Source organism: Hippocampus guttulatus, chromosome 10 (assembly GCF_054856545.1).
Source record: "Hippocampus guttulatus isolate MCC_2025c chromosome 10, RoL_Hgut_1.0, whole genome shotgun sequence".
In the NCBI taxonomy this organism is placed as follows: domain Eukaryota; kingdom Metazoa; phylum Chordata; class Actinopteri; order Syngnathiformes; family Syngnathidae; genus Hippocampus; species Hippocampus guttulatus.
In genome coordinates this window covers 6,916,589-6,942,910 of record NC_141270.1, presented here as the reverse complement: position 1 = coordinate 6,942,910, position 26,322 = coordinate 6,916,589, and the positions used below count along the sequence as shown (strand labels likewise).

The 26,322-nt window shown below is 41.8% G+C and overlaps 2 protein-coding genes across 3 annotated transcripts in view; one reads left to right on the top strand and one right to left on the bottom strand.

Annotated features, from left to right (window-relative positions):
- The window catches only part of LOC147199082 (uncharacterized), a 122,858-nt gene that overhangs the window by 57,099 nt on the left and 39,437 nt on the right, over window positions 1–26,322 (bottom strand). Inside the window, exons 4-5 of one of the 2 annotated variants that reach the window (XM_086121691.1) lie at window positions 8,595–8,708; window positions 6,529–6,550 (exon numbers count right to left, since the gene is read on the bottom strand). In XM_086121691.1, coding sequence (XP_085977817.1) covers window positions 6,529–6,550; window positions 8,595–8,669 — 97 coding nt within the window. In that variant the 5' untranslated portion in view covers window positions 8,670–8,708. The remainder of the gene's footprint in view (window positions 1–6,528; window positions 6,551–8,594; window positions 8,709–26,322) is intronic. The other variant, XM_086121690.1, reaches the window with a different exon arrangement.
- cdh5 (cadherin 5) overlaps window positions 12,059–26,322 on the top strand; it is a 30,605-nt gene continuing 16,341 nt past the window's right edge. The window contains exons 1-10 of the mRNA XM_086121683.1: window positions 12,059–12,517; window positions 19,343–19,582; window positions 19,907–20,186; window positions 20,561–20,683; window positions 20,845–21,012; window positions 22,026–22,204; window positions 23,373–23,486; window positions 24,077–24,219; window positions 24,359–24,492; window positions 26,060–26,169. Of these exons, the coding sequence (XP_085977809.1) occupies window positions 19,346–19,582; window positions 19,907–20,186; window positions 20,561–20,683; window positions 20,845–21,012; window positions 22,026–22,204; window positions 23,373–23,486; window positions 24,077–24,219; window positions 24,359–24,492; window positions 26,060–26,169 (1,488 nt within the window). The 5' untranslated portion in view covers window positions 12,059–12,517; window positions 19,343–19,345. The remainder of the gene's footprint in view (window positions 12,518–19,342; window positions 19,583–19,906; window positions 20,187–20,560; window positions 20,684–20,844; window positions 21,013–22,025; window positions 22,205–23,372; window positions 23,487–24,076; window positions 24,220–24,358; window positions 24,493–26,059; window positions 26,170–26,322) is intronic.

The window sequence follows — 26,322 nt, the reverse complement described above, 5'->3', positions numbered from 1 at the left end:
CATGTTAGCAAGTGCTAAACAGTGAATGTTTGCACACGTCTGCATGTTTAGCAGCGAGAGCGGAGATTGGGCTTTCATGATGAAATTCTGCCGCAATTTGATGTCGGAGTGGAGCAGGGAGGAAGGGGGTGGGGGGGGTGGGAGGGGTTTGGGGGGTTAGGTGTGAAAGTGGGAGGGATGGAAGGGAAAGCGATAAGGCAAAATGGCGGAAAACAAAAACAAGATGGGGCGAGGGGAGTGAGAGAGGACATGAAAGTGATGAGTGTGTGTGTGTGTGTGTTTTTTGCCACTGATTGTGTATGTGCGCGTAATTACACTCTGTGCAGCGTGTACAGCTGCCGTTGCTGGCAGCCTTGCACCGGCAAACCCTTCGAGGAGGCCGCTTGGATCACCTTCAGGCCATAAAAACGAGAGGGTGGGGTGGGTAACGGGGGGGATAGTTTGGCAAACGGTAAGGAGAGGTTGCATCATCAATGAGGGGAGGGCAACCTGGCCCCCATCTGATAAACATGAAAAGTGGTTAACCTTGATGCTCCACGTGGCGCAGCTGCACGGACGAGCCTCAAAGAAAACCTCCAGTGAGCTGACCTTGACTTTTTTTGGGGGGGTGTGGGGGGCGTTAACATTTATACATGCATGTATTCATGGATGTATTTCGGCAGGACTGGATGCATTTTTAATTTGGGTACTCAGGGATGGGGTTGGCATCGAAGGTAAGTGGATTGCTTTGCTTTCGAAAAGAAGCTTCTGGGTGGAATTCAACATTTGAATTCACTTTACATAAATAACACCAATATAATCAAACTATCTATTTGTTCACTCACATATAATGTAACCGTCTGTCTGTCCACATATATTTAGCACAGGAAAGTAATTTTAAAAAAAAATATTTTTTTCATTTGAACACTAAATTGTCTTCAAGTACAACATAAAACTTCGGCTACATATACAGTAAAAACAAAATGAACAAGTTCATTGAACTCACTAAATTGTATACATGTTATATTAAGTTTGATGTCGGGATATCAATCGAAAACCATTTCATACAGGATTTTTTTTAAGGTGTGGGGTTGGAGGGCATCTGCATTCATACATTTTGCACATACTTTATCAAAAACTACCACTACACTTAACCTCACGAGAGTCATTTGTGAGCTAGGAGCCAATGCCATCTGATTTTGGGTGAGGGGTACACCCTGAACTGGTCGCTGGAAAACAAAATCTATCTGTTCGCATAAAAACATCGGGCTATATTTTCGTGGACGATAGAGTGCCGGGGCCGATCTCCTGCAAGGACTCCAGCTCCGTTATGCTTCCACTATGTAGACCGCGAGCCTCACCCGCATTGAATTTAAAGGGAATGAGAGAACCGCTTGAATTGGCTGGGAGTGAAGTTGGCTGTGCTCATTCCCACAACGCCGCAAACGTCAATTTCTAACTGAGGTGGTCTACGAAAATACCCAAATGAAGAAACCTCCATTCACGTGCGCAGTTTGCGCTAGTCTACGGCTGGACATGAGAATAGAATACTGTTAACATTTATCTGTTTATCCACTCACATGCACACATCATGGCAATATCTGTCTGTCCATATACCATAATCAGATTTGTTTGTCCATTCATGTACACACATGACGCAATGATGAACAGACTTCATGTATGTCGTTGCTTCAACTAGCCGCATTGCCCTGCCGTCTTACATGAAACCTTCTCGTCTATGAGGACCATGGTATGAATAAGTTGAAAGAACGGTCGGCAAGTTCCTCCGAAGACACCTGGGAAGCAGGAGGCAGCCATGAGAAAACAAAGTGTGCAGCGCATGTTTATTTGGCGCGCTCTGCCTCAGGCGCACTCTCTGTTTGCTGCGTGCCTTCATTTCAATTCAGTCATTGGAAAAGATAAAGCCTCCATTTCGTTCTTTTTTGCTAAACGGGGAGCTTGTCTTTTCTCACCTTGTTTGCCGAGTTGGGCACCAATCAGAGGGGAATGCTTTCACGCCGTTGGCATTTTAATACTCCATTTGCTACATCGTGAGCTGCTTTTTTATTGCCTCATTTCAGCCAGGCTGGCCTGTGTCAAACTGAAACAGCAACATGTATTTTATTACCACAATTAATTAAAAACAGAATCCGAGTGAACCCCGTTATCACGCGGTTGTTCCTTTGCACACCTGCTATATATCACAGATTTTTAAGCGACCGTTTTTCATGGGTTACAGGGTAGGAAGGTCCGAATTTAGAGTTGGATGCTCTGTTTGCATGTGTTGCTGCTCCAGGTCAACGTAGCAAATGTTTGAGGGTGTGTATTGGAATTACAGGGACATCCATGTTAATTATTAGCCTGGTTATGGTGTTTGCATCATGTGTTAGCATTAAGCTAGTGGAATTCGCTTAAAAAAAAAAATCTTTCTTTCGCCTTATCTGAACATAGAAACAATGCACATGCACGTAATACCCCTGGCGACATGACTACAGCTGGTTGACGTGCCTCTCCGACGGAACTGCGCCGATGGACTGAATCTTGACAAAAGCACGCAAGGATTGGGCGAGGCTCGGGCCAGGGACGGACTTGTTGTGTGACATGTCGCCTGGTCCAAGATAGAATGATATTTATCTGGTTGTCTGACAGCGTGACGGTTGTGAACGACAAAAAAAGTCGTACAGTTTGACAAGGCCGCAAGTTATATTAAAACAATTCAGAAAAAAAGGCCTTCATATAACCTTTGCTGATTACCACAACCTGGATGACTCTGCACAGACGTAGGCATAAAGAAAAAAAAACATTTTGTCAAACACATTGTTATTTTTTATTAATATTATGACAGTATGTTAAAAACAACTTGGGCAATTCTGCTCTTAGGCTAACAACGACGCAGCAGTTGCTTGAAGGTTTATAATTACCGTGACATCTATGCTAATTTCACTAGCCCATATATGATATTTTTGAACATTTGAAAGTGATGTTCCTCGATAGTTTCCCATTTCCCGACAGCGAAAGAGAGCAGGCACAGAAAAAAAAGAAAAACTTGAAAAAGTGTGTCAAAATGGGAAAACGAACCATCTCTGCCCACCCAACCCAGAATGTTGGATCCATAACAAAATGTTTTTTTTTTAAATCATCTGATTCAAACATGTTGATAGAATCAGTGGATTCCCAAACATAAACAATGCCAATCAGGACAAGCATGCTGCGTGAAGGAGTGGAAAAGCTGCCTCCAATCAGCAAGGCTGCCAAAAACAACCACTTGGACTACACGCATACACATAAATATACACACTGGGAGCTTTTGCATTCACCAAATCAAGTCCTAAAAACAATACTTTGTTTTCCCAGGAGAGCCACTGATTGCCGTCTGCGATCTTTGCTCTTGTTCAAACATACAATCTCTTAAGAAAAGATGTAAAAAGTGATAGTTTGGGGGATGGGGGTGGCTGAAGACCCTCAGACATTTTGGACCATGCAGGAATTTCCTTTTCCTCTTCAGTTGCTGCAGCTTCACAAAATGGAGGAAAATCAACAAAAAGTGTATTTTTTGATGCCACTGTATTGTCGAAATTGTCTGTTGTCTACTAATTGAGACTGAACATGGTCCAAAAAGCATGGATTTGTTCATTAGTATATCAAAATCTAAATAGCATATATCAGAGAAGAATGTCATACAAACTCCTCTCTATCAGTGGCATATTTTTGAGTGGAGTTCCTCAGGGAAAGATTTGAGGTGCGTTCATTTTCTGTATAACTGAACCAAGTATTCAGTATTCTTCACCTGCTGCTAGTGGAATGTGTCCAAATATATTTGGACACCCGCAGCATATATAGAAAATCATATTTGAAAGCTTTCTATTAGCTTCATTAGCCGTATGAAAGCAGCCAATCGCACTGTAAATGTTACGAGAGAGACATGAGTGGGGATGACAGACTAATAAGTGATAAACAAGTGTTTGCCTGACCTAGTGTGTGTGTGTGTGTGTCTGCCTTCGACATGTCAGCCACTTCCTGATGAGAACGAGGAGCGACGCGAATGTTTAAAGCGCAAATATTTTCAAAGCCCGCCTTGCTCGTCAAGGATGTTGTCGGGGAGGAGAGGCAAGAGGCACTGCATTATTCAGCGGCCGTCACAGACAAAAACATTTTGTTCAACCCTTTTTGGACTCCATTGCATACTATTCATATTTCATGCACATAGAGTCAAGTCTGATAGAAAATCCTTGCGGCAACTGTTTGTTTCAGATCCTAAAGCCATCTGACCTGTTTATAATACAGTCATAACATTTAAAATAGAATATCAAGAATTATATATGACAAATCACGATTCCATGCATTTATTGTGCCGGTCCTTCTGGTGTGCACGGCTTGGCGACTAGTGGGAAGTTGAATATTAATAAACTTGAAAGAGATGGTCAGCTCAGTAAACTGCGGTGAAATTTGTAATTTTTCGCATTCAATAATAATCCACCCATCCATCCATTTTCCGAACCGCTTGATCCTCACTAGGGTCGCGGGGGGTGCTGGAGCCTATCCCAGCCATCTCCGGGCAGTAGGCGGGGGACACCCTGAATCAGTTGCCAGCCAATCGCAGGGCACACAGAGACGAACAACCATCCACGCCCACACTCACACCTAGGGACAATTTAGAGTGTCCAATCAGCCTGACATGCATGTTTTTGGAATGTGGGAGGAAACCGGAGCACCCGGAGAAAACCCACGCAGGCCCGGGGAGAACATGTAAACTCCACACAGGGAGGCCGGAGCTGGAACCTCTGCACTGTGAAGCCGACGTGCTAACCACTCGACTACCGGGCCGCCTTCAATAATAATGTCAAAGACAAATTTTGCATTGCATGTTAGCCTTGAGCTAGCACACATTCCCAAGGCAATGGGAATGCTTTTTTAAACACATAACATTTCATTCTCTTTGTTTTAGGTTTAGTTTGACAGGAAACAATAAACATAAAACATACGCACATTCATGAGATGTACATTTTAACTTTGAAGATTCCCACTATTGCCACCATTTGCCTTGATTTAACACACACTGGTCAACCTAAAATGCACACAATCACCTTCAGATTTTGCCCGGCGAGACGAACGAGTGATGAAAGATGAGCGCAACGCCAGGTCGATAGGTGGGAAACGAGACACACATTTGTAGGTCGTAGATCTATTTTTTTTAAGATTGTCCGGGCGTTCTAAACTCTTTTGGTGAATGTGTTAAACAACCCCTCCTCCTCCTCTTCCTCCGCCTCCTCTTTTTCTTTACTCCTTCATTGTCTCACAGCAGTGACCTCTGATGGCATTAGTCATGTCGTGTTCATTAGCCTCCATTTAGACATAGACGCAAATTCACAAGGAAGTACAGATTTTAAAACGCATTCACTGCATTAGGAAAAAAAGCCAAAATGGGATATAAATGAACTTATTTTTTAGCCGTTTTCAACCGTATCTCCTCAAGATGCATCTTTCTTCATGCTAAAAATTGTATTGTAATCGACAGATGAATCGATTATTAAAAGAATAATTAGGTGCAACCCTAAAAAAACAAATCTTTCGGGAATGAAGTTAATGTTTTTAAAGGTATTTGGAAAAAAAAAGTAATAACACAGGATACAAGAATGAAGTCAGTGCTTTTCAAGACAAAGTTATACATTTTATGTGGGTTTTTTTAGCTAAAATGTCCCAATATGAGGAGAAATATCTCTTTTGTGACCATCTTCAACATCACCTACTCCTCTTCTCCGCATTGCTCACCAACTCACAGCAGCAACTTCAAACAGCATCAGTAACGCTGCGTTTATTGGCCCCCGCTTCGAGATAAACACGCTTTCAAAAGCAGCATCACAGCTGAGCGCAGGCTTGCAAATACACCAGGAAGTGCGTTTTTTCAAAGTAGATAAAACTGAATTAGAAACTATTAGCCTACAAACTGACAAATTAATTTTGAATATGATTTTCGACAGCTCTTCTGAGTGTGATTGCATCAATACAAGAAAACCCCAAAATTGTTTTTTTCCCCAGATAAAAAAAAACAACCAAACTCCTAGCCCCCATCATATTGACAAAAGTATTTTTTTAAGATGAAAAGCAGAATCTTCAGATGAAAAAAGGCTTATGGTAAAAAAATTAACAAAACATATTTTTATTAAGGTCACATTTTTTTCGAAGATAAAATTATCAAGTAATTTCGAAGGATTTAATTAAAAAAAGTCAAGACATTACAATAATGATTTGTTTAAAAAAAACTAATAAAGCAACATAAAAGTTTCATATTTTCCAAAAAGTTGCAATGTTGCAAAATAGAATTCTGAATTTGTCTGTAAAAATATTGTTTCACAACAAAAGGTAAGATCCTTATACATAAATCGTTTTATATTTTTCACTAAGACGTCATCAATTTTCGAGATAAATGCCATATTTCGAGAGTAAAGTCAAATGATTAGAATAAATTAAGACCAAAAGAGGGAAAACAATTTTCCTTCATTAAGTCACATTTTTCATCCAAAAAAACAAAAACAAAACAAAAAAACGTACCTTCAAAATTTTCAACTGTAGTCTGAAACAGAAAACAACAGTCATTTTGATGATGCTGTGTCTATATGCATGGGAGACTTTTTTTTTAATCCATTGTTTCATTCTCCTTTAAAACAAAACAACATGCTACTTGACCACGCATCATCCGACTCACGCAAATCCAACAGAAAAAGACCTGCCACCATTGGACCAAAGTGCATCTCATAGTGGATGAACCAAATATGCACACGCTTTCATTCACACCTCCCTTTAGGCCCCCCTTGGACATCCACATCACCCCTCCCCTCACCCTATAACATTAACCCTAACCCCATTTATCCCCGTTCTCAACAACTCTATCATCCCTGTGGCAATATTTCACATTACTGTGTATGTCAGTTTTGGGAGTCGTGGCTACACACACACGCACACACACACACACACACACACACACACACACACACACACACACACACACACACACACACACACACACACACACACGCACATTCGTATTATGAGGCACTCAGTCATGCGGGCTGACACATCCTAATAGTTGTTACTTTGTGCCACACTTAAGTCAGACAAGTACAGTAGACAAGTATGTATACACACAGACACACATACACATAAACACGCACACGCACACACACACACGCTCACACACACACATCTAAAGGCAAATAATGTGGACAGCGAGCCTGCTATTTTTAAAGGGCACACTTCACAAGATATCATCTCCTCATCATTGGTCCTCAGGGATTTTTGGCTATTTATCCACACATACACACATTCATACACACACGAGCATGTAGACATACGCATTCAAACAGATTTTATTTAAAGATAAATAAAAAAAGTTATGTTTTAAAAAGTTGTATTTCTCAAAGCTAGTAAAATATAATTTTCTTCAGGATTTTTTTTTTCGCAAGATGAGCCTCTTTTCAAGAAAAAAAAACCCTGAATGTTAAGATATTAAAGTTATTAAAAAATGAGTCATATGATGATGTGATTTTTTTTTTTCATTTAAAATAAATGTTTTAGACTATGGTCATTTATTGCCCAAAAAGGTTTAGAAAAATAAAAGTCAGAATATTGGGAGAATAAAATCACATTTATTTAGATGAAATGGAACTAAATTTAATGTTAAAAGTTTTGTTCTTTTGCTGTCATAAATGGCATATTTATTTTGAATTAAAAAGTTGTCTCTTGTCAAAATAAAAGCGGTAATATTATCAAAATAATGGTTTAGGACAAACAGTGCTATATTTTAAGGAAAATATCCATAGTATTAGGAGAATAAAGTCACATATTTTGGGATTAAAAAATAGACCTACATTTTTATATTTTCAAAAAAATAATTTATTGTAATGAAATTGTACTTTGTCAGGATAAAAAAGCTGTTTTAAACTTCAAAGTAGGCCTTCATTTTGAGAAAAAGGGTCTTGGTACTAGGAGAATAAAGGCGTACCCCGCCCCCCCCCCCCCCCCCACACACACACACACAAACCTTGACCACTGCATCAACATTGCTATTCTCCCAACATGATCGACATGTTGTAACACTTACTAAAATGTGTTAGCCGTGTGGACGCTCAAGGGCAACTTTTAGGTTGCCCTCCCCCTCTTTTCCTTCTGTTACGGTATTCCTTGTTTTGACTCTGCCGGCCCGCCAGCCAGCCAGCCAACACGTGGTGATGCAAGCGACGGCCAAGCGACGGCAAGAATCAGCTAAAAATCATCCCAGCCTGCAGTTGTGAGTTTAATCCTCCTTAACATAGCACACGGGGAGCCACATAAATATTCAACATAACACTGCTGGAAGGGTTTTGGTGAGCTGTGCCATTGATTCATGATGCAACACTGCAATCTGTTGATTAATATTGTGCAAGCTGGCAGTCGGCACGAAAAACTGGCCATGTGTAGCGACCAATCATGTGGGGCCATTGCCAACCACTTCCAAACATGTCCAAGCAGGGGAAGTGTAATGACCAATCATGACAAGCGTAGGCCAGAGACCACTACTGGATTGTCTTGAACAGTGGGTTAGCATCACGAGCGCAGCTCTAAATTGGTTTTACTCCTACCTCCTTTTTCAGTGTCTGTAGGCCAGTCCTCTTCATTCTTTTCCAAATGTCTTTTGGTGTTCCCCAGGGATTCATTCCGGGTCCCGTCCTTTTCTTGGCTTTTCATGCTCCCCCCTAGGCAACACCAACAGTAAATTCAATATTTCATTCCAATCTTTGTAAATGACCGACAATGGTACATAACACTTAAATCCTGTAATTCCATGCAGTCTGTTTTAGACAGATGGGAGAAATTAAAATCTGGAAAGCAAATAATGGTGACAAAACTGAAAACATTGTCTTGGGCTTTTCGAAATCCAAAAATTTGGTCTTTAGTCCAAATTGCACTGCCCACAGCCTGGCTCAAACCACACCTTGTACGCCGTGTTTGAAATGTCTTACCCTGATACGTCTGCAGCAATTGAGTGCTTGTCTCTTGATGCCAGGTTTGATTTGCAAGTCTATCTGCTTCACCAATTCACTTTTATCTTGACCGTTTTTATTTTTCTTAGCTAATGCATAACGTAGAGTACTTTGGTTCAGTGCGAGATGTGTTTAAAAATGTTCTAAAAATAAACTACTTTGTGACAGAGAGGAGGAAGTGGATAGACCAATCGTGTCGGGCCATAGCCCACCGCTTTTGAGTATGAATTTCACAGCTGTCGGGCTAATCAGGGAATATGGATGTTTCTTAGAGTTGAAACCACTGAGGGACTGTTGGTCCTGTTCTTCCATGCTTGAGGTACAACATTGTGCTTTGATTAGAAGGAATGAAGCTCTGTCAGGTTTGGCTATGAAAGTGGCTCCTACAGACTGAGGGGATAAAAAAAACAACAAAAAAAACTAAGTCTGTCGCATTCGACGTTCTCGTTCGCCTCGTTCCTGTCGCGCCTGGCTGTTGGTCCTTGATGTCAGCCTCCCGGTGGTCCTCCTACCATCCCGCCGCCATCCGGGAGAACATCAACCGCTTTCTTACATGTCAGGCAGCCAGGACGCCGTTTGGAGTCTTTTTTCTTTTTTTAGGAAAGTAGGCCATGAGTGCAGCGAGTTATAGCACAAACGCAGAGGAGGCAAACCAGCGGGTAAACAAGAGATTTTCTGTCATGTTTGCCATGTTGCATTTGATCGACGCAGGGACGGATGTAATTCTTCGCAGAGACAGATGACAGGCAACGCTCAGCTCATCATTCCCCTTGTTTTCCTCCAGGAATTATTCAAATGCATCAATATAAATTCCATTATTTAAACCTATCTGCTATTAATGTCCAATTCAAGCCGTTTTGATGCTCAAAAGTGACACGCGCCAACTCGTTGTCCTGGCAGATTGCCTCTTTTCCCCAGCTTGTCTATCTAAAATGACACTTTAACGCACACACGTGCATTATGGGAATTACGAAGTTCCCAAACACTGATGGAGATTGAACAAAGAGATGACAAAAAGTGAACCATTCCCTTGAGATCTGAATTTCAATGATCAACTGTTAAATAATACCATACTTTGTCTATCCATATCCAGTAGAGGAAGAAATAGGCGCACTGATTTTAAGTGTACCAAATAAGTGGCAATAATGACAGGCCTAAAGCCACCATTTCTGCATCAAATGCACTTTTTCAAAAATGTTTCAGATTTTTAATGGCAAGTCCTTTCACCATTTCAGCAATCATCTTCAATCATGTACATTGTATTGCGGAATGAATCTCTGAATTCACTTTACGGGATCTTAAAAGCTGGAGATATACTTGTGTAGACTTCTGCAACTGGACATTCGGAATGAACTAGTTACAGACCGTCAGCTTGGCGCAACCTCTGGGGAAAGGGCTGATGAAAAGTCTTGTTTTTGTACAATCCAACCACTACTCCTTTGCTCCAAGCGGAACAACTATCTTGCTCTGTTCGTATTTGTGTGTGTGTGTGTCTGTGAGAAAGTTGATGCCTCGAGGGTTCGCTCCAGAGTTAATTGCCTGCTCAATGCACCTCCCACAGCGTCAGTGATTTTCAACGAGCTTCTCCAAACCTCATCATGGTGACTTTGTGGTATGACAAGTAGATGACTTAATCAGTCTCTTAATCCTGCCCACCCGCGGGCTCTGATTGGGCAAGGGTGGCTAAATCCGTCAAACTTCTGGAACCAACACATTGTGACTTTTTTTTGGAGGGGGGGGGGGGGGGTAAAGTCAATTAAAAGGCAAAGGCAGGAAGGGGTTTTTTTTGGGTTTTTTTTAAGAAGCACTTTGAAGTGACAAGAGAAATACAAAACAAGGTGCTAAGCGATTATTGACTGGAAAGACTGTTTGCTCTCCATTTTCTTTTACAATCATTCAAAAGCAAAAAGCAGTAGGCAGAGCATGCGAGCCTAGCTATCTTAGCATAATGTTAGCAATTTGAGCTAATATGATCATATCGTCATTTTACAGTTATAAGACAGAAGGGCTTTGATGTTTCAATCAACCATAACAGTGGCAGTACTAGAATCATTCAAAATATAGGCTTAGCACGTTGTCAGACTTGTTAGCACAGCATGAAATGAGCATTTTGAGCTCACAAGTACATATCGTTTGAGTCATGCTGTTGCTGTTCTGTTTACTATTTCAGTCATTTAAAAGCAAAAAAATCCCCCAAAAAAACAGGAAACAAGATTGAGTTTTGGGGGGACTATGAAAGAAAAGACCACAAATGTCGCTGCACTGTGATTGGCCCGAAGACCAAAGCCAACTACCCAAAGACATGTCACTCACTCTGAGGCTTTCTTTGAAGAGCACTCTAGGGAAGAAAACATGTGTTGTGTATTATGAGAAGGTTTAAGGAACACAACATCATTTCGAGATACACTTACTTACTCAGGGAATTTCAAAGTAAATATTTGTTTCCCCCCTTTGTTCCTTTCCCTTATTTATTTATTTATTTTTGCCCAACGAAAGACAAAGCGACAATTTGAGCAAAAAAAAAAAAAAGTCTTGAGGGGGAGAATGTTGGAGTTCAATAGCATATTTTCCTAGAAAAATGCAGACACACGAACACTCAATTGCAAACACATACATCGGCATGCAAACACACTCAGGAACACACACACAAACACTTTCACACCCACATAGCCCAAGACACTGACTTGTGTGTGTGTGTGCGTGTGAGATATTACTATAATTTTGTGTGTGCGTTTGTAGTAGGGCGTCGCTCTCATCTCATTTACCGGTTTAGACAAGATCTCTGTCTGACAAACACGCACGCGCGCGCGCACACACACACACACACACACACACACACGGCCGCCTCATGTGGTGAAATCTCTGTGGATTATCCCCAATAACCTGTTTAACTTAATCCTTATCGCAAACACATGAATAATAAATCCACTCCTCCTCTCCACCCTTTTTCCACTCTTTCACTTAGCTCTCCATCACGCCCCCCTCCTTCCTTCCTTGCATCCCTCCCACCCTCTCTCTCTCTCCTTCTCTCTCTCTCTCCTTCTCTCGCTCTCTCTCACACTTGCTCCATCGTTTCAACCAAGCGCACCCCCCCAACAAGAAGCTCACTGTTACTGCGTATGCTTGGTGGTGGTGGTCTTTCCCTCCAGGACAGGAAAACGAACAGTAGCAAGAGTGGACACAATAACAGGAAGAGGAAGTGGGCAGTGACCTTTTTTTCTTCCCCTTTCTTTTTTTGTGGTTTTGCGAAAGACACTAAGTGTAAAGTACAATCTAAGGGGAGGAGAGGAAGGAGAAGGAGGAAGAGGAGGAGGAGAACCTGTTGGTGCTCCCAAAACATACCTCAGTTGCCCTCTGGGAGTGCATTTGGCTGGTGGTCAACACGTCTCTTGGAGAATTGCGAGTCTTGGAAGGAAGGTTGATCAGAAATCAATTCTACGAGAGGAACCATACGGAACTGGGAAGGATTCGCAAAGGATTTGCGAAGGACTCGGGGGTCTCGGACACTAAAGCACTGAGAGGTAAGAGTTTAATTCTGCTCATGGGGTACTTCATTAGGGACATGTGCGTAGTCAGTTGGCATCCAATGGCAACATTATGCCTTTGATGCTGCATATTTTACAATATTGTGATATTAAAAAAAAAAGATATCGTGACACAGAGATCTTGTGATAACTGGACGCACGGGGGCACTTTATTTGGCACCCTTTCACAATCTGATGACAACTAATCCCCCAAAAATAATTTCTTGGTTTCCCACAAAGAGCCAAAAGTCAAAACCTTTGCAAAAATTAGACGCTAGTTATCCAATTGCACTCACGGACACTTCATTGGGTACACAGCCAACACAAAAATTCAGACTTTAATCCCATTAAGGGTAAAATATGTTGCGATGCCATTCCATCAAAAATATTTAGCCATGGATAATAAATTTTTAAAAAATTAGAAAAAATAATCCACCTTGGATCACTCAAGTGTATGTACTATGGTAGTTCCTTGGGCCCCAAGATACCACACGATGGCGCCATATGTAATTTTTCCTGTTAGACATGGCTTTGGCCCAAGCAAAAAAAAAAAAAAAGAGCAAATAGATGGATGAGGATTTCAGGGAAACAAAGAATAGGTGCTTGAAAAAAAAATATGAACAGGCAAATATTTGAATGACAAATCATGAGAAGAACGGCGCTGTTTTGCGTGAATCTAGCCACTCAGTCGACGATATGTTGCCATCTCACGAGAAAGGAAGTTTTCAAAGATTTTTTTCCAATTGCAGTATCTGCACAATTTATTCATCCCCCTCCTCCTCCTTCTCCCATAAATGGATTTGTGTCCAGGAGGGAGACAGAGGTGATTTGATTTGTTGTTCTGCTGCATCGGAAGCCATCCATGCAACTTAAGCCATTGGTCTAATTCCTGGAGAGGCAAATATGAAGGGGTGGGGGGGAAGTAAACTGAGAAAATCCTTTGTGTGCCATCTGGGAGACTTGGTCGTCCCGCCGTTACACACATGCACAGACACGCGGGCATGATTAGAGGCATTCATTCATTCATTCAGATGGATGTCAGAGTGCTTGACAAGCTGTCCAGCTGTGACGATAGCGGTTTGGCAAAAGTCGCATGCTGATTGCTTCAGGAAAGATCAACATTGACTTTCACTGACATTTTGCATACAAAAGAAGAGTAATAATAATCATAATAATAACAATAATAATACATTACAAAAACTTTTAAAAAATGCAAAATATTTAAATTAACTGTTATTGTGACAAATTACATATCCATACAATATAAATTCATGAAAAAGATGACAAATGTTTTGAAGTTCATAGTTGAAAAACCCCATTAAAAATGTAAACTGTTTCTAAAACAAAGTCTTTCATGCTTTCATGTGTTCTTGTCAGCTTGCCTATACCAAGAATGCATCGGTTGGTGACTTGTGAAGGCTTGGCTAGGAAAATATCCCAAGATGCATTTTGTGCTGCTACCAGGGAAATACGTCTTTGGCTCATTGGCTGTGTATATAAATAGTCCATGTCTACCTCTGTCCTTTGTCAGATAATCTCGCACCCTGCCACTTATTGACCCAGCCCTTGTTTGTAAGCTTGACCTTTTTCATGCTACAGGGAGTCCATCCCTTTTTGTTTCTTGGCTTCCTAAATTCATTTTTTCCTGTTTTTTTGCTGTTATCTTTGTTGCTTTGCTGAGATTCTAACTTGTTACTTCCTTGTAGTGTAGAGTTGTTTTTTTCCAGCTTTGCTGTGATCTTTTGTTGATACATTAGGATCCCTGTTGAATAAATCCAGCCAGTTTTGAAACTAAAGAAAAGTAGTGCAATGTGTTCCGAATGGCGGGATAGCTCACATGACAGTATTATATACTAGAAGACCTGACCAACATGACATGTATAATAAATATAGAATTTGACACGGATCAAGGAGCATTTACTCTAAATGGCTCAAAATTTCTATAAGTTGTCGATAATGATGTCCATTCAATTGCCAAAAGTCCATCTAAAGATGGATAACCATTATTCTCACCACCATTCTGCACACCAAAAACTCTCAGTTCCATTCATGGGCCATAATTGGGCTCCATTAAAAGCTGACCGAGGCCGTCAATTATGCCCAGATGACGGCCGGCTATAAGTGTCAGACCAAATGACGGTGACATTGCCCCAGACAACCACCATGCACTCGTCTGACTTGACAGAGCGCACTCTATGAGTGTGTGTGTGTGTGTGTGTGTGTGTGGTTGCACATGCTGGTGTGACTTGCAAGCAGACAGATTGTTTGAAGCTGCTTTGCGATTAAACCTGTTTTAATCTCAACACACTCACACACGCTTACAGTTGTCAGAGGGTAAAAGTGGAGCTGTGTCAAAAGCAGCTTTGACAACCAAAAAAAAATAACCAGTAGCGCCAAAAAGCATCACTTTTAATTTGATTTGCTTTTGAAGTATTGGCAGCCAAAACTGTCAAAACTTCTTTTAGGCCATAAATGTGCACAAAGAATTCCATCGTAACTTAACCAAATTGAATTAGATTGTATATTTGACATCTAGTGGAAGAGCATTTAATTGTTCTGCCTGTCCCAACAGGTCGCTAACATATGATACGACTAGATAAACAAAGAGAACACAAATAATAATCTATAGACCAACTAAGTGAAATTGAATCATTTCCTGTGGCACACATGATGATCTTTGGAGGCCAGGGCCTAATAGGTGCCTCATCCCTCTGCAGTTAAGTAAATAAAGATTAACTGCAAATTGAAACTTTTTCTATTGTGTTCGCGAGCATGGCAAAGTTTTGCCTGGTTTTGTTTGCTGGTGTACCAAAAAGTAGGTCACCGTTGTCTGCCACTCACTGGCAGCGAGGACTGAAAGCGTGTCGTCGGCGTGATTGTCTGCTTGCACAAGCACTTACGCACGACACAGTTGCAGCCTGCGGACAACGCTCAGATGTAATTACAGATATTCCTGGAACCTGTTTATTCTTTTGACACCTCTATGGTAAATAAGGTGAGGAGGATGTTTTTTTTCTTTTTTTTTGTAATTAACGAGACCTTAATCATCACGCAAAGTGTGAAAAGACACCCAGCTGGCGCAACAGCACAGGTGCAAAATCTCTGAGCACGTTACCATAGATAGATACAGACAGTATATCCATCCATCCATCCATCCATTTTCCGAACCGCTTGATCCTCACTAGGGTCGCGGGGGGTGCTGGAGCCTATCCCAGCCGTCTTCGGGCAGTAGGCGGGGGACACCCTGAATCAGTTGCCAGCCAATCGCAGGGCACACAGAGACGAACAACCATCCACGCCCACACTCACACCTAGAGACAATTTAGAGCGTCCATGCATGTTTTTGGAATGTGGGAGGAAACCGGAGCACCCGGAGAAAACCCACGCAGGCCCGGGAAGAACATGCAAACTCCACACAGGGAGGCCGGAGCTGGAATCGAACCCGGTAACTCTGCACTGTGAAGCCGACATGCTAACCACTGGACTACCGGGCCGCCCTGCAGTATATCCTACTAATGATATTCTTCTCGGTAGTTTGAGCAACAATTTCATAAGAACTATGAGCAAAAGTGAACTACTGCACAGCATTTAAATGTCACTATTAATACCTCAAATACAGGATATGGGACCCCTATATTACAGATTTTTTGTTGGCCCTATCCTCCTTTGACGTTTGGATTTCTGTTCAAATGAGCCGAGGATCTTCATTAAGAGAAAAATTGTGTTTTCCTGCCATCCTGTGGCATGTTGGTGCCAAAGAACTATGTTGAATTGGGTGGAGCGTCTTTATTTCGACAAAAAGATGTGTTTTCAGGCCATCTTGTGGCGTGTTGGTGCCAAAGAACTATACTGAAGTGAGTTGAAGCGCTTCATTAGGACAAGTTTTCTGCTTTGCCACATCTTGTGGCATCTAGGTGTGAAGGAACTGTGTTGAAGTGAGTTGAGCAGCTTCATTTAGAAAAAAAAAAGTTTATCCTGTTTCATCTCCAGGCAATTCAGGGGGGACTGGGCAGGTCCGTGGTAGGGACCGTGGGGGGTTCAACAAAACAAAACGATGATTTACTTCCAAATTCTGACAGATGAAGTTAAACACTGTAGAAGTCAACAGAATAAAAGTAAATAACGAGCTTCCATGTGAACAAGACAGAGGAAGATGATGAGTGACGGAAAGGTGATGAGCACAAGACAAGACAGATGACAAGCAGGCAGAAAACGGGAGAATGAAGAAGGAGGTGAATGAGAAGGAAGCACGCACACGTCCACAGCTGGAAAAGCAGGAAGGGAGAGTCATCCTGTGCTAATGACCGGTCTTCATTAAGCACGTTTCCCAGAAGGCTTTGTGTTTACACTTCCTGCGGCTGATTAAAGGGAATGGCTAACACCCACGGAAAAAAAAGGCCTTATATGGAAAACATATCTTAACTGGCCTAGGATGAAGATCATATTTCATATTTTTGACTTCATTTATTGTACAATACTTTTAGCCTATGTGTCCATATTAACATTTAAATACAGTATGGTGTCTTACAGTCTTTTGCCAATTGTTTTTATTTTTTGGTACTAATCGCAAAAATAAGGGCTGTGCTTTAATGTTCCTATCGTCATATGAAATTGCTCTAAAGATGTTATATTATTATGAATAATTTGATGTCTTTGATCAGTGGACTACCTGCAGTGAAAGAAACCATTGTAATTTCAGGCACTTTGTTGAAAAGAAAGAAAGAAAGAAAGTAAGAAAGACAGAAAGAAAAGAGACCTTCAACGCAGCACCATGTTATTTTCCAGCTAGTTGAAAAGTCCCATGAATAGAAGTCTGCGCCCTGCAGTAAATGAGATGAATACATTTTGGAGGAAAACTATTTAGCTGTCTCCAATTTCACTCAGCAAATAATTTAAGAAAACCCACATCACATTTCCACTTTAATTAATTTCGCGGTTAAAGGATACAAAAAGGCTGGCAGACAAAAAGGAGGACAAATGAAAAGTGGTGGTCGGCGTCTTTTTTTGAGCTGATTTACGGGCGAGGGGTCACGGCGGGTCTCCACAATATGAGATTAGACCATTAGAGGGAGGCAGCTCGGTAATCCTCGCATCCTAATCCCAGATTTCTCCCCGCATGCTGCTAATGGTTGACAGACAATAAGATGCCATAATCTATCCAGCGGCATGCACTGGGAATGGACGGAGACACGGACAACACTCAGATAGGTCGCTAATGTTTGGCACACAAAGGAGGAGACGGAGGTGGATAGAAGGGGCGTCATTTGGGGAGATGGTGTATTTTGACAGGGGACAGTGGGGAGAGATCGGGGAAATGAAGGTGATGGAGGGGGAGACAGAGAGTAGGTGGAAGAGATAGAGGGGAACACAGTGTAGGGGCGATGGGTTACAGTTGTCCGGTTTCCATGGAGCCGGCGTAAAACGGAATGACTCAGCCAATTTAAAATGCTCCATTTCAAAACTTCAATTGGAATTGGAACAGGAGAAGGGGGGAGAAATTGCGGAGGAGATTGAGTGGGACAGAACGTTGATACTAAGAGGGATTGATGGTCTACCTGAGACTTGAACCCGAGAGTCACCCTAAAGAAGAAACTGGGAGTGACTAAGGGGAAGGGAGAGATTGAAGTGGAGTGCGGACAATAAGGACGATGCTTGAGGGGTGTGGCGGGCACTGAGCATGAGACTGACAGAAATATTGATGGTGACAATGATGGGTAAAATGACAGTGAAGGGGGGGGGGGGGGGTATTGAGCTGTAACTCTCAGTGTCACCCTCGGGCAATCCATTAGTTTTACCCCAATCCTCAACTTACTCCCCCTCACTCTCAACCCCTTGTCTGCAACTGGGTTGGAACTCTGTACGCCCCCTCAACATCCCTCTGATTTTCACCTTCAGTGTACTGCCTCAAACTACCCCCTCGGGCATCTCATCAGTTTCTCGCCAATCTTCATCCCTACTCTTTCCCCCTAAGTCTCCCCCCCGGGGGAGGAGGGGGGAGCTAACTCTCAGTGTCACTCCAGGCAACCAATAACCCCCACTCAATCTCACCCAAAGTCTCTCCGACAACATGCAACCTTCTCCACACTTGTGTCTGGGAATATACTCATCCGTCCAGATTTCATTTTCAGGGCATTGAATCCAACGCAACTGGACTGATCGGGTTGTCTTTGGAGACGTTTTACTTCTCATCCCAGCAGGCTTCATCAGTTAAAGCCAAAAGGCTTGCTTTGCGCTGCACCGGGGTGATCTCCCCGCTCCTTTGTCTTCATTTCTCCTCATGCAGTACATGCTCTGCTTTTAACTGCGTGCTGCATGGATTATCAGTAATAAGGGTGTTTTAGAATCAGGGCGTTCACATCATGAGGTCAGTCATCAGGAATGTTCACGTTTGTACTTTATCGCCGAGGTTGCTGCCAGCTGACGTCAACCCCGTTGAACTTTTCCCCGACATGGTGGACATGCTTCATCACGTCCTGTTTGCACTTCTTCCAGTTATCTTCCCAAGCGAGAACAAGAATCGTTGGAAAATGTCAAACCATCGCTTGCTAAGTGTCCGATAAAGACGACCGCGTTCTGAGTGCTCCGTTAAAAGTGGGTTGGCGTGTTTAATAAATCCCGCCGCGGCCTCCAGAGTGGGAAGCTTTCAGCACCGGGGTCCTAAATGTTCCACCGAGTCCCATTTCTGAGGAGCTTTAAGAGTCCTGGTATGCCACGATAGGCCATCCGGGACTCTCGGGTAGTGTGCGCACAGCTGATAAGTGGTTTTAATGTCACACTCTTCTTCTTCTTCCTCATCCTCACTTCTTCACCCACTCTGTACAGATCATGGCTTTGCTTCGGCTTTGGACCGCGGGGCTTATTGTGGCCATCGCGGCCTGGTCCGTCTCGCCCGGCGTTTCCGAGAACTTGGTGGTGGGATCGGCGAGGCGGCAAGGAGTTGCCGAGGAGATTGTGAGGAAAGAGAGCCATCCCATTCTGTCTCGGAAGAAGCGGGAGTGGATCTGGAATTCGCTCTATGTGGAGGAGGAGAAACCGGCGCCCATTCCCTACAAGATCGGGCAGGTAAACGAGAAATGACCCAAATCACAAATGTTGTGTGTTATGTTTGTGAGCAGCATTCAACAACAAACATAAGGAGAAATCCAACCAGGAAGATTCCACAGGAAAAAAACTATTCAATTTTGGTTGTTGCAGGTGTTACAAATTAGCCAAATTCTGCTAAATTTGGTAAAGGGTTCCAATGGTTTTCATATGCACAAAGGATCCATCCAATAAATCTGGTATCGACTGGCTCGAAACGTAAAACAAATATGTCATTGTTTCCCCCTGTATTTGGTAGGTACCGGTCATCAATCTATTGTTTTTTGTTTCAATGTATTTTTCCAGCTCAAGTCCAGTCAGAGAGTGGAGGTGAAGCGGTTTAAAATTGAGGGCGAAGGCGCCAATGGCATTTTTAGCGTGGACCACAAGGGCGACCTGTTTGTCAGCAAATCTTTGGACCGCGAGGAGAAGAGTGCATACCACTTGACCGCCAGGATGTACGACGGCAACAACAAACTCATTGAGGACTCGGGAGACTTTGTGGTCCAGGTGACTGACATCAACGACAACAGCCCCATCTTCCCCAAAACTTACAACGGATCCATCGTGGAGAGGTCTACCATAGGTACTTATTATAATTATTACGACAGTACATTGGTTGAACTGACAGTGACACTTTCAGAAAGAGAAAGTATAATAATAAAATAAAAAAGGTTTAAAAATGTCTAAATTATTTTAGTCTTATAAAATGTATTTTACGACATTATAAAATACATTTAGCTAACAACAATAAAGTCAGTTTTCCAAGAAGAAGAAAAAATCTGCAGTATCACGAAAATTAGGTCACTTTTTTTTAACTTGTTGCATTTGGGAGGGATAAAGACAGTGCGGTATTAAGAAAACAATGATTTTTTTTTAAACCAAAAAACCAAAATGATAAACTTTTTATGATTATTATTATCATTGTAATTATTATTTCGAACCCTTTTACCTCCACAGGAACCAAAGTGATCGAAGTTAGGGCAACGGACGCAGACGACCCAACCACCGCTAACGGCGAGCTGCGGTACTCTCTGACGCCCGATGGCGACCTGTCTGCCTTTGAAATCGACAGCATCACAGGTTTTTACTTTTCAGGTTGCAACTCGATCACGTCCAAAATGATGAGTTTTTCACCATGATGGCAGAACGAGTGAACTAAAACGCTGAATAGTTTGAATGATAATTTTGAAACCAGTTACAGCATTGTAACATTGTGTTAACTAATTGCTGTGTGTGTCCAGGTATGATCAGCTGCAAGGTGAGCACTCTGGATCGCGAGACCAAGAGTCAGTACGTGGTGGTGGTCCGGGCTCAGGACATGAGAGGAATGGCGTCCGGCAGCACGGCCACATCCTCTGTCACTGTCAGTGTCACCGACACCAACGACAACATCGCCTCCTTCACCAGACGTGAGGACTGCACAGGGATAAAGGCGCATTTGTTTGCAGGAAAAGTCGTAATATTGCAAGATAATTTGACGCAACAAACTGCTCTTCTGTTTTCCTTTCATACTTCTTGTGATTTTCCACCCTTTGTTGAAAAAAGTTGTGCTGGACACAGAATTCTTTTCAAGCTATTCTTTACAAGAACACAAAAAAAATTCAATTTGTTGAAATATTACGTTTTTTTTCCTCATTAGAAATAGGACCTTGATACACAATTTTGTTTTTTTATTTGAGAAAAAAAAAAGATTTGAATGAAGGAAAAAAAACCCTATTTAAATCTTGTAAAATAATTTCGGCACAAGCAAGGTTATTGTAGTTAAAGAAAACTAAGGAAAGAACTAGAACGAAAAATGAAAAAATACTTTTGTTAATAAAATTAAATAGAATGAAAACACTTTTAAAAAGTAATACAAACTGAAACTAAATTTTATGCTTAGACCACTATTATAAAAATGAAAATGTCCTTAATTTTTGATTTTTATATTTTCTGTAAAAGAAAGGTACTTCAAGTGAATATTTATTTTTTCTCCAAAGAAATGTTCCTTTTATCTTATAGTATTGGGCTTCTTTGCTCAGAGAAATACAATTGTAATATAAGCACTTTTTTAGATTAAAAAAAAAGACGATTCTATAATACATCAACATTATTTATTGTTTAATTTTAAATGCCTCCTTTACCTTGGGGGGAAAAAAACACCACTACACTACTAGTTTTACCCTTGTGAGATTTCAACATTATTCTTGGTGTATCTTTTTTATTTTCTTTCTAGTTTGGCCGTAACCCATTTTCATACTTTCTAAAGCAATGTGTTGCATATGGGAATAAAACAACAGCTAACGGGCCTTCTGGGAAAGAAATAATTGTTGCATTTGTGTCAAGTTAACATGACAGTGTGGGTTTTTATGGACCCCAACGATGCGTTGCTGTTTTTAACTTGAGTTGAATAATGGCTAATAGTGTACCGTTTGTTTCATAGGGACGTACGAGTTGCGAGTTCCAGAGGACCACAAATTGAACTCGAGGATTGGCACTTTAGAGCTGGAGGATCGAGATCAGATCCAAAACAAAGAGCCCATCTTCTCCCTGCCTATTGACAACAAAATGTTCTACATGGAGCTCGGCCCCAGCAAGGACGGCAACCTCATGCTCAGACAGGTGAAATGCGTCCTGCGAGAGCGGATTTGGAATTACAGAGAAATCTCCTAATTGAAAATTTTTCTTTTGTGCATCAAATTTGACCCACAACTCAACTTCAGACTCTGTGCCACTAGATGGCAACAGTGAAATTCACAACGGCCACTGTCAGTTCATGAAGATATGTCGCAGAGAACAATAGTTTTTTGTTGGAGTTTCATGCTTGCGATTTTTGGAGCGAAATTTATTTTGTCCTAACCATGAATTCTAAAAAAGGTCTGTCACTGTTCTGGGTTATAAACACTGTTACAAGGGACAAGGCCTACCATATTTGTTTTTGGTCCCAAACCCCCTGCGAACAGTGAAGCCGATCTATGTTCCAGCAGCACCGGTTTGTGGTTTGATGTGACATTTAAAGCGTCTCTTTATACTTGGCTGTCTGCAGGCACATAGAGTAAATAGAACGTGGCATCTGAGCATTACAAAATATCCACGAGCGAAAAAAAAAAAAAGAACATAAGCATCCGAGGCAAAAGCCACAGTTTTAAATGCCCTCGCACACATTTACGCAGGCGGTTTGATAAATAACAATGCGCGGCATGGCCCGTCTGCTGAGTGGAGATATTTCATGCTCGCGAGGTTTCAGATAAAGTATTTAAGAGACATCACAGAGCACAAAATGTATTCCAACGGTGCGGAAGGGAAGCCCAATCCTCTGGCTCTGCGGCCCGTCTAGTCGGCGATGGGCCGCACGCTCGTTAAAGGTGTTTACCAGCCGCCTTCGGAAGTCTTCGTTAGCGGGAATAATCCAGTTAGCGGCACACTCCCGTCTCCCCGTCCGCAGATAAAAAAAGAACGCAAAGTGAACGGTAAGCTGCCTCTAATACCACCACAAACTGGAACAGGAACGGGACAAGGGAGAATGTAGAGGATGTTTGTTTACATCAAAAGTGGAAATGGAATACGAGCAGGGATGGAATACATTTGAAAAAGTAAACTGCATGGGCAAAAGTTTTGCGACATGATCCACAGATTTAAAAAAAAAACCCAATTGTTTTTTTAATAAATAAAAAGAAAGCATTTTCCCATCTCTCAATTTAACCACTACACACACGCACACACACACAATTTATTTTGTTTTAATTTGCCTCTCTCATGTACATTTAACTGTCTGTTGGGTGATATTCAGGCTCTGGATTATGAGACAAGAAACAGCTACTCCTTCAGCGTACAGGTGCGGGAAAACTTGCGAAACCTGCGCTTTCCCGCGGATAACGTGGCCACTGCCGTCACCACAGCACAGGTAAATTACAATGATAATTATAGCCAAATTAATAATTGTCTGAACCCGCCTTGACAACAGCAACAATTTCCATGTCCAATTTTAAATCACTGGTCAGGATAAAACCCAAATTTGAGACTTTTGGCCCAAGTCAAAGGGGGAGGGGCCAGGTGGGGGGATATACAAGGGCCTTTAGGACCCAACTCTATAACTTCTATTTTCTTTTTATTGAAACTGAATAAATTGAGTTCCATCCACATTTTGATTTTCTCCAGACAGGACACAAGTGGCCTTTAGGAGAAACCATCCATTTTGCTTAGCAGGACATAGATCTAACAATTATCTGAATAGCAGTAAAAGGAAATACAGTACCATGCTTTCTTAAAATGTGAATCAGAGGCAGCAAATGCAAAATAAAGAGAAGGGGCCCCAAAACTGAACCCTGCGGAACACCAGTGGGGCTTAGTGGGACTCAGAATGGTCAAGACTAACAAAAAGTCCTGTCTGCCACGTTCAAATTGAAGGCCCTGATGAGGGCATTGTAGATCAATAATTACCTTACCAATATATGCCGTCACTGAAAAAGTGGATGCTTGCCTCTGCATGTGCAGGTGAACGTCAAGGTGTTGGATGTAGACGAGCCACCGGTATTTTCACAGCTAACGTACACCTTCAATGTGCCTGAAGAAAGACTGGTCAACAACGTTGGCACTATCAGTGCCAGAGATCCGGATAAAGCTGGCAAGAGTATCCGGTAACAATCTATTGTGACACAAATATCTAATATTCAATCGTGGTTTTATGACTCTACTGACGATAGAGTGAACAATATGGTAATAGGGAAGAACGGATGCTATCAGGAAAATGAGTTGCTACTCTATGCCTGCCCTCAGGTACTCCATCTTGGACAAGGATTGTCCAATCGCTATCAATCCAATCACAGGGCAGATGTCCACCCTGAGGACTCTGGACCGTGAGCTGGAGGCCGCGCACATGTTCCAAGTTAAAGCCCAAGAGGAGCCAAGTGGTGCGTCACAAACACACACCACACACACTCTTTCACACACATACACACTTTTATGTATTGAAAACAAAAGCTCCTCACAGGCAAATGGAAGCCATGTGTCGGATAACATGCACTCAGGGAGAGAGTTACAGAGGCCAAACTCACAGTTTCTCTCGCATGTATTGGGAACGCAGCATGTAGTCAATCACCAAGGAAAAATACGCATCAGACGCCTTGCCAACACACCTGGCTGAGTCTCAGAGCGAGCAGAAAATCACATTATGGCGTCTCTTTGTTCGTCTGTAGCCTCCCAAAGCAAAGTCTGTATTTTTAGACGGGCAGCCAACAGCATCCAAAGATCTATTTTTGTGTTTTGTCATCATGTTTAGGGAGCACAATGGTCCCCCGAGCCCCGCTCGACAAGGTCTCCGATATAGTGAACTGCACACAGCAAAGCACTAAAGATAGTCGCTACATTAAATGTCAGACATTAGAAGAGGCAATGAGCAACAAATAATGTGACAAATAAACAGCTTGCAAAGAGAAAGTCTTTTGTCCATTGGCCTGACTCATCTCAGCCAATGACAACAACATTTGTAGAGAGCTTTGGTAGGAATAAAAGTGAAATTAAAGCAGCAAGCAGTAATGACCGAGGCCTCGCAGACCCGCAAATGTTGGGAGGGGCGCCAGATGGAGGATTCAAAGTCTTTGCAATTTGACAGAATTTCTGCTGTTAAAATTTGGTAGCAATTGGAAGGACCAGGTACTCTTTGAAGGACCCCCAGAAGGGCCAAAATAACTCCAGAATGGCAACTTCAAACCGAAATGGCAAACCTGCTGTTTGTTTGACGGCATGGCTTAATGAGACATTTTGGTGGGTGAACTCAACATGGACATGCTGACTAAATATCATGTTGTTCAGAAAAAAAAAATTGCTTCAGGACTTATTACCATGATTTGGGTGTTTTTAACTAGTCATCAAATTTCACTGATGTGCTACGCCCACACTAATTGAATAAATATATTTATTCATATTTCAAACGTGTGAGAATGACATTCGAGCAACTAAATCGACAAAATTAAATGACCGTAAAATAAAATCAAAATAAAGTTAAGTTGTACATATTCAAAAAGCAGGAGGAAGAAGTAAAACTTATTTTCTCATATCCCTTTCTTAAGGCCTCTCTAATTTTGACTTTAAATATGGACATCAAGAAATTGATATCCACACATCCGTCTTGATTTTCCTATAATACTATTGACATGCCGACTAAACTTCCTATTGCTAAGTAAATGAAATGAATGAATGAATGAATGAATGAGATGTAACTGGCGCCAAGGTCTGAATGTCGAAAACCCCTAAAAATTGTTATTTATTTTCGAGTCAATGCAAAGAGACATCTTGAAAACCAGTCAAGAAAAATCGATCTGAAAGCCGTGTGACACATCGTGATGCCTTTGTGCGATCGTCACGGGATTACTTTACACAGACCGCAGTTGATTTCTTTTCAGTCAGCAGCGCAGTCAAAAGCAACGCCTGCAGGCAGCTCAATGTGGTGCTCAGTGATTGTTTGATGGTTGATTGCAGGTTTGGAGTCGTTTGTCAAAGTCAACATCGTCGTGGAGGACGTCAACGACAACAAGCCCGAACTGGATGTGGACGACATCTTCGTGTGCGAGAACGACGCCATGAACACAGTAAATTGTGTTTCTGCTCAATTTGAATAATTTCAAAAGTTTGACCACCTGTAATTCCACTTGAACATCTGAACTTTATTTGCGGTTAAAGGGCACTTTAGATATTGTTTTTCTTTTAATTGAGTTGTACAGATCATATGACATTGTTATGAT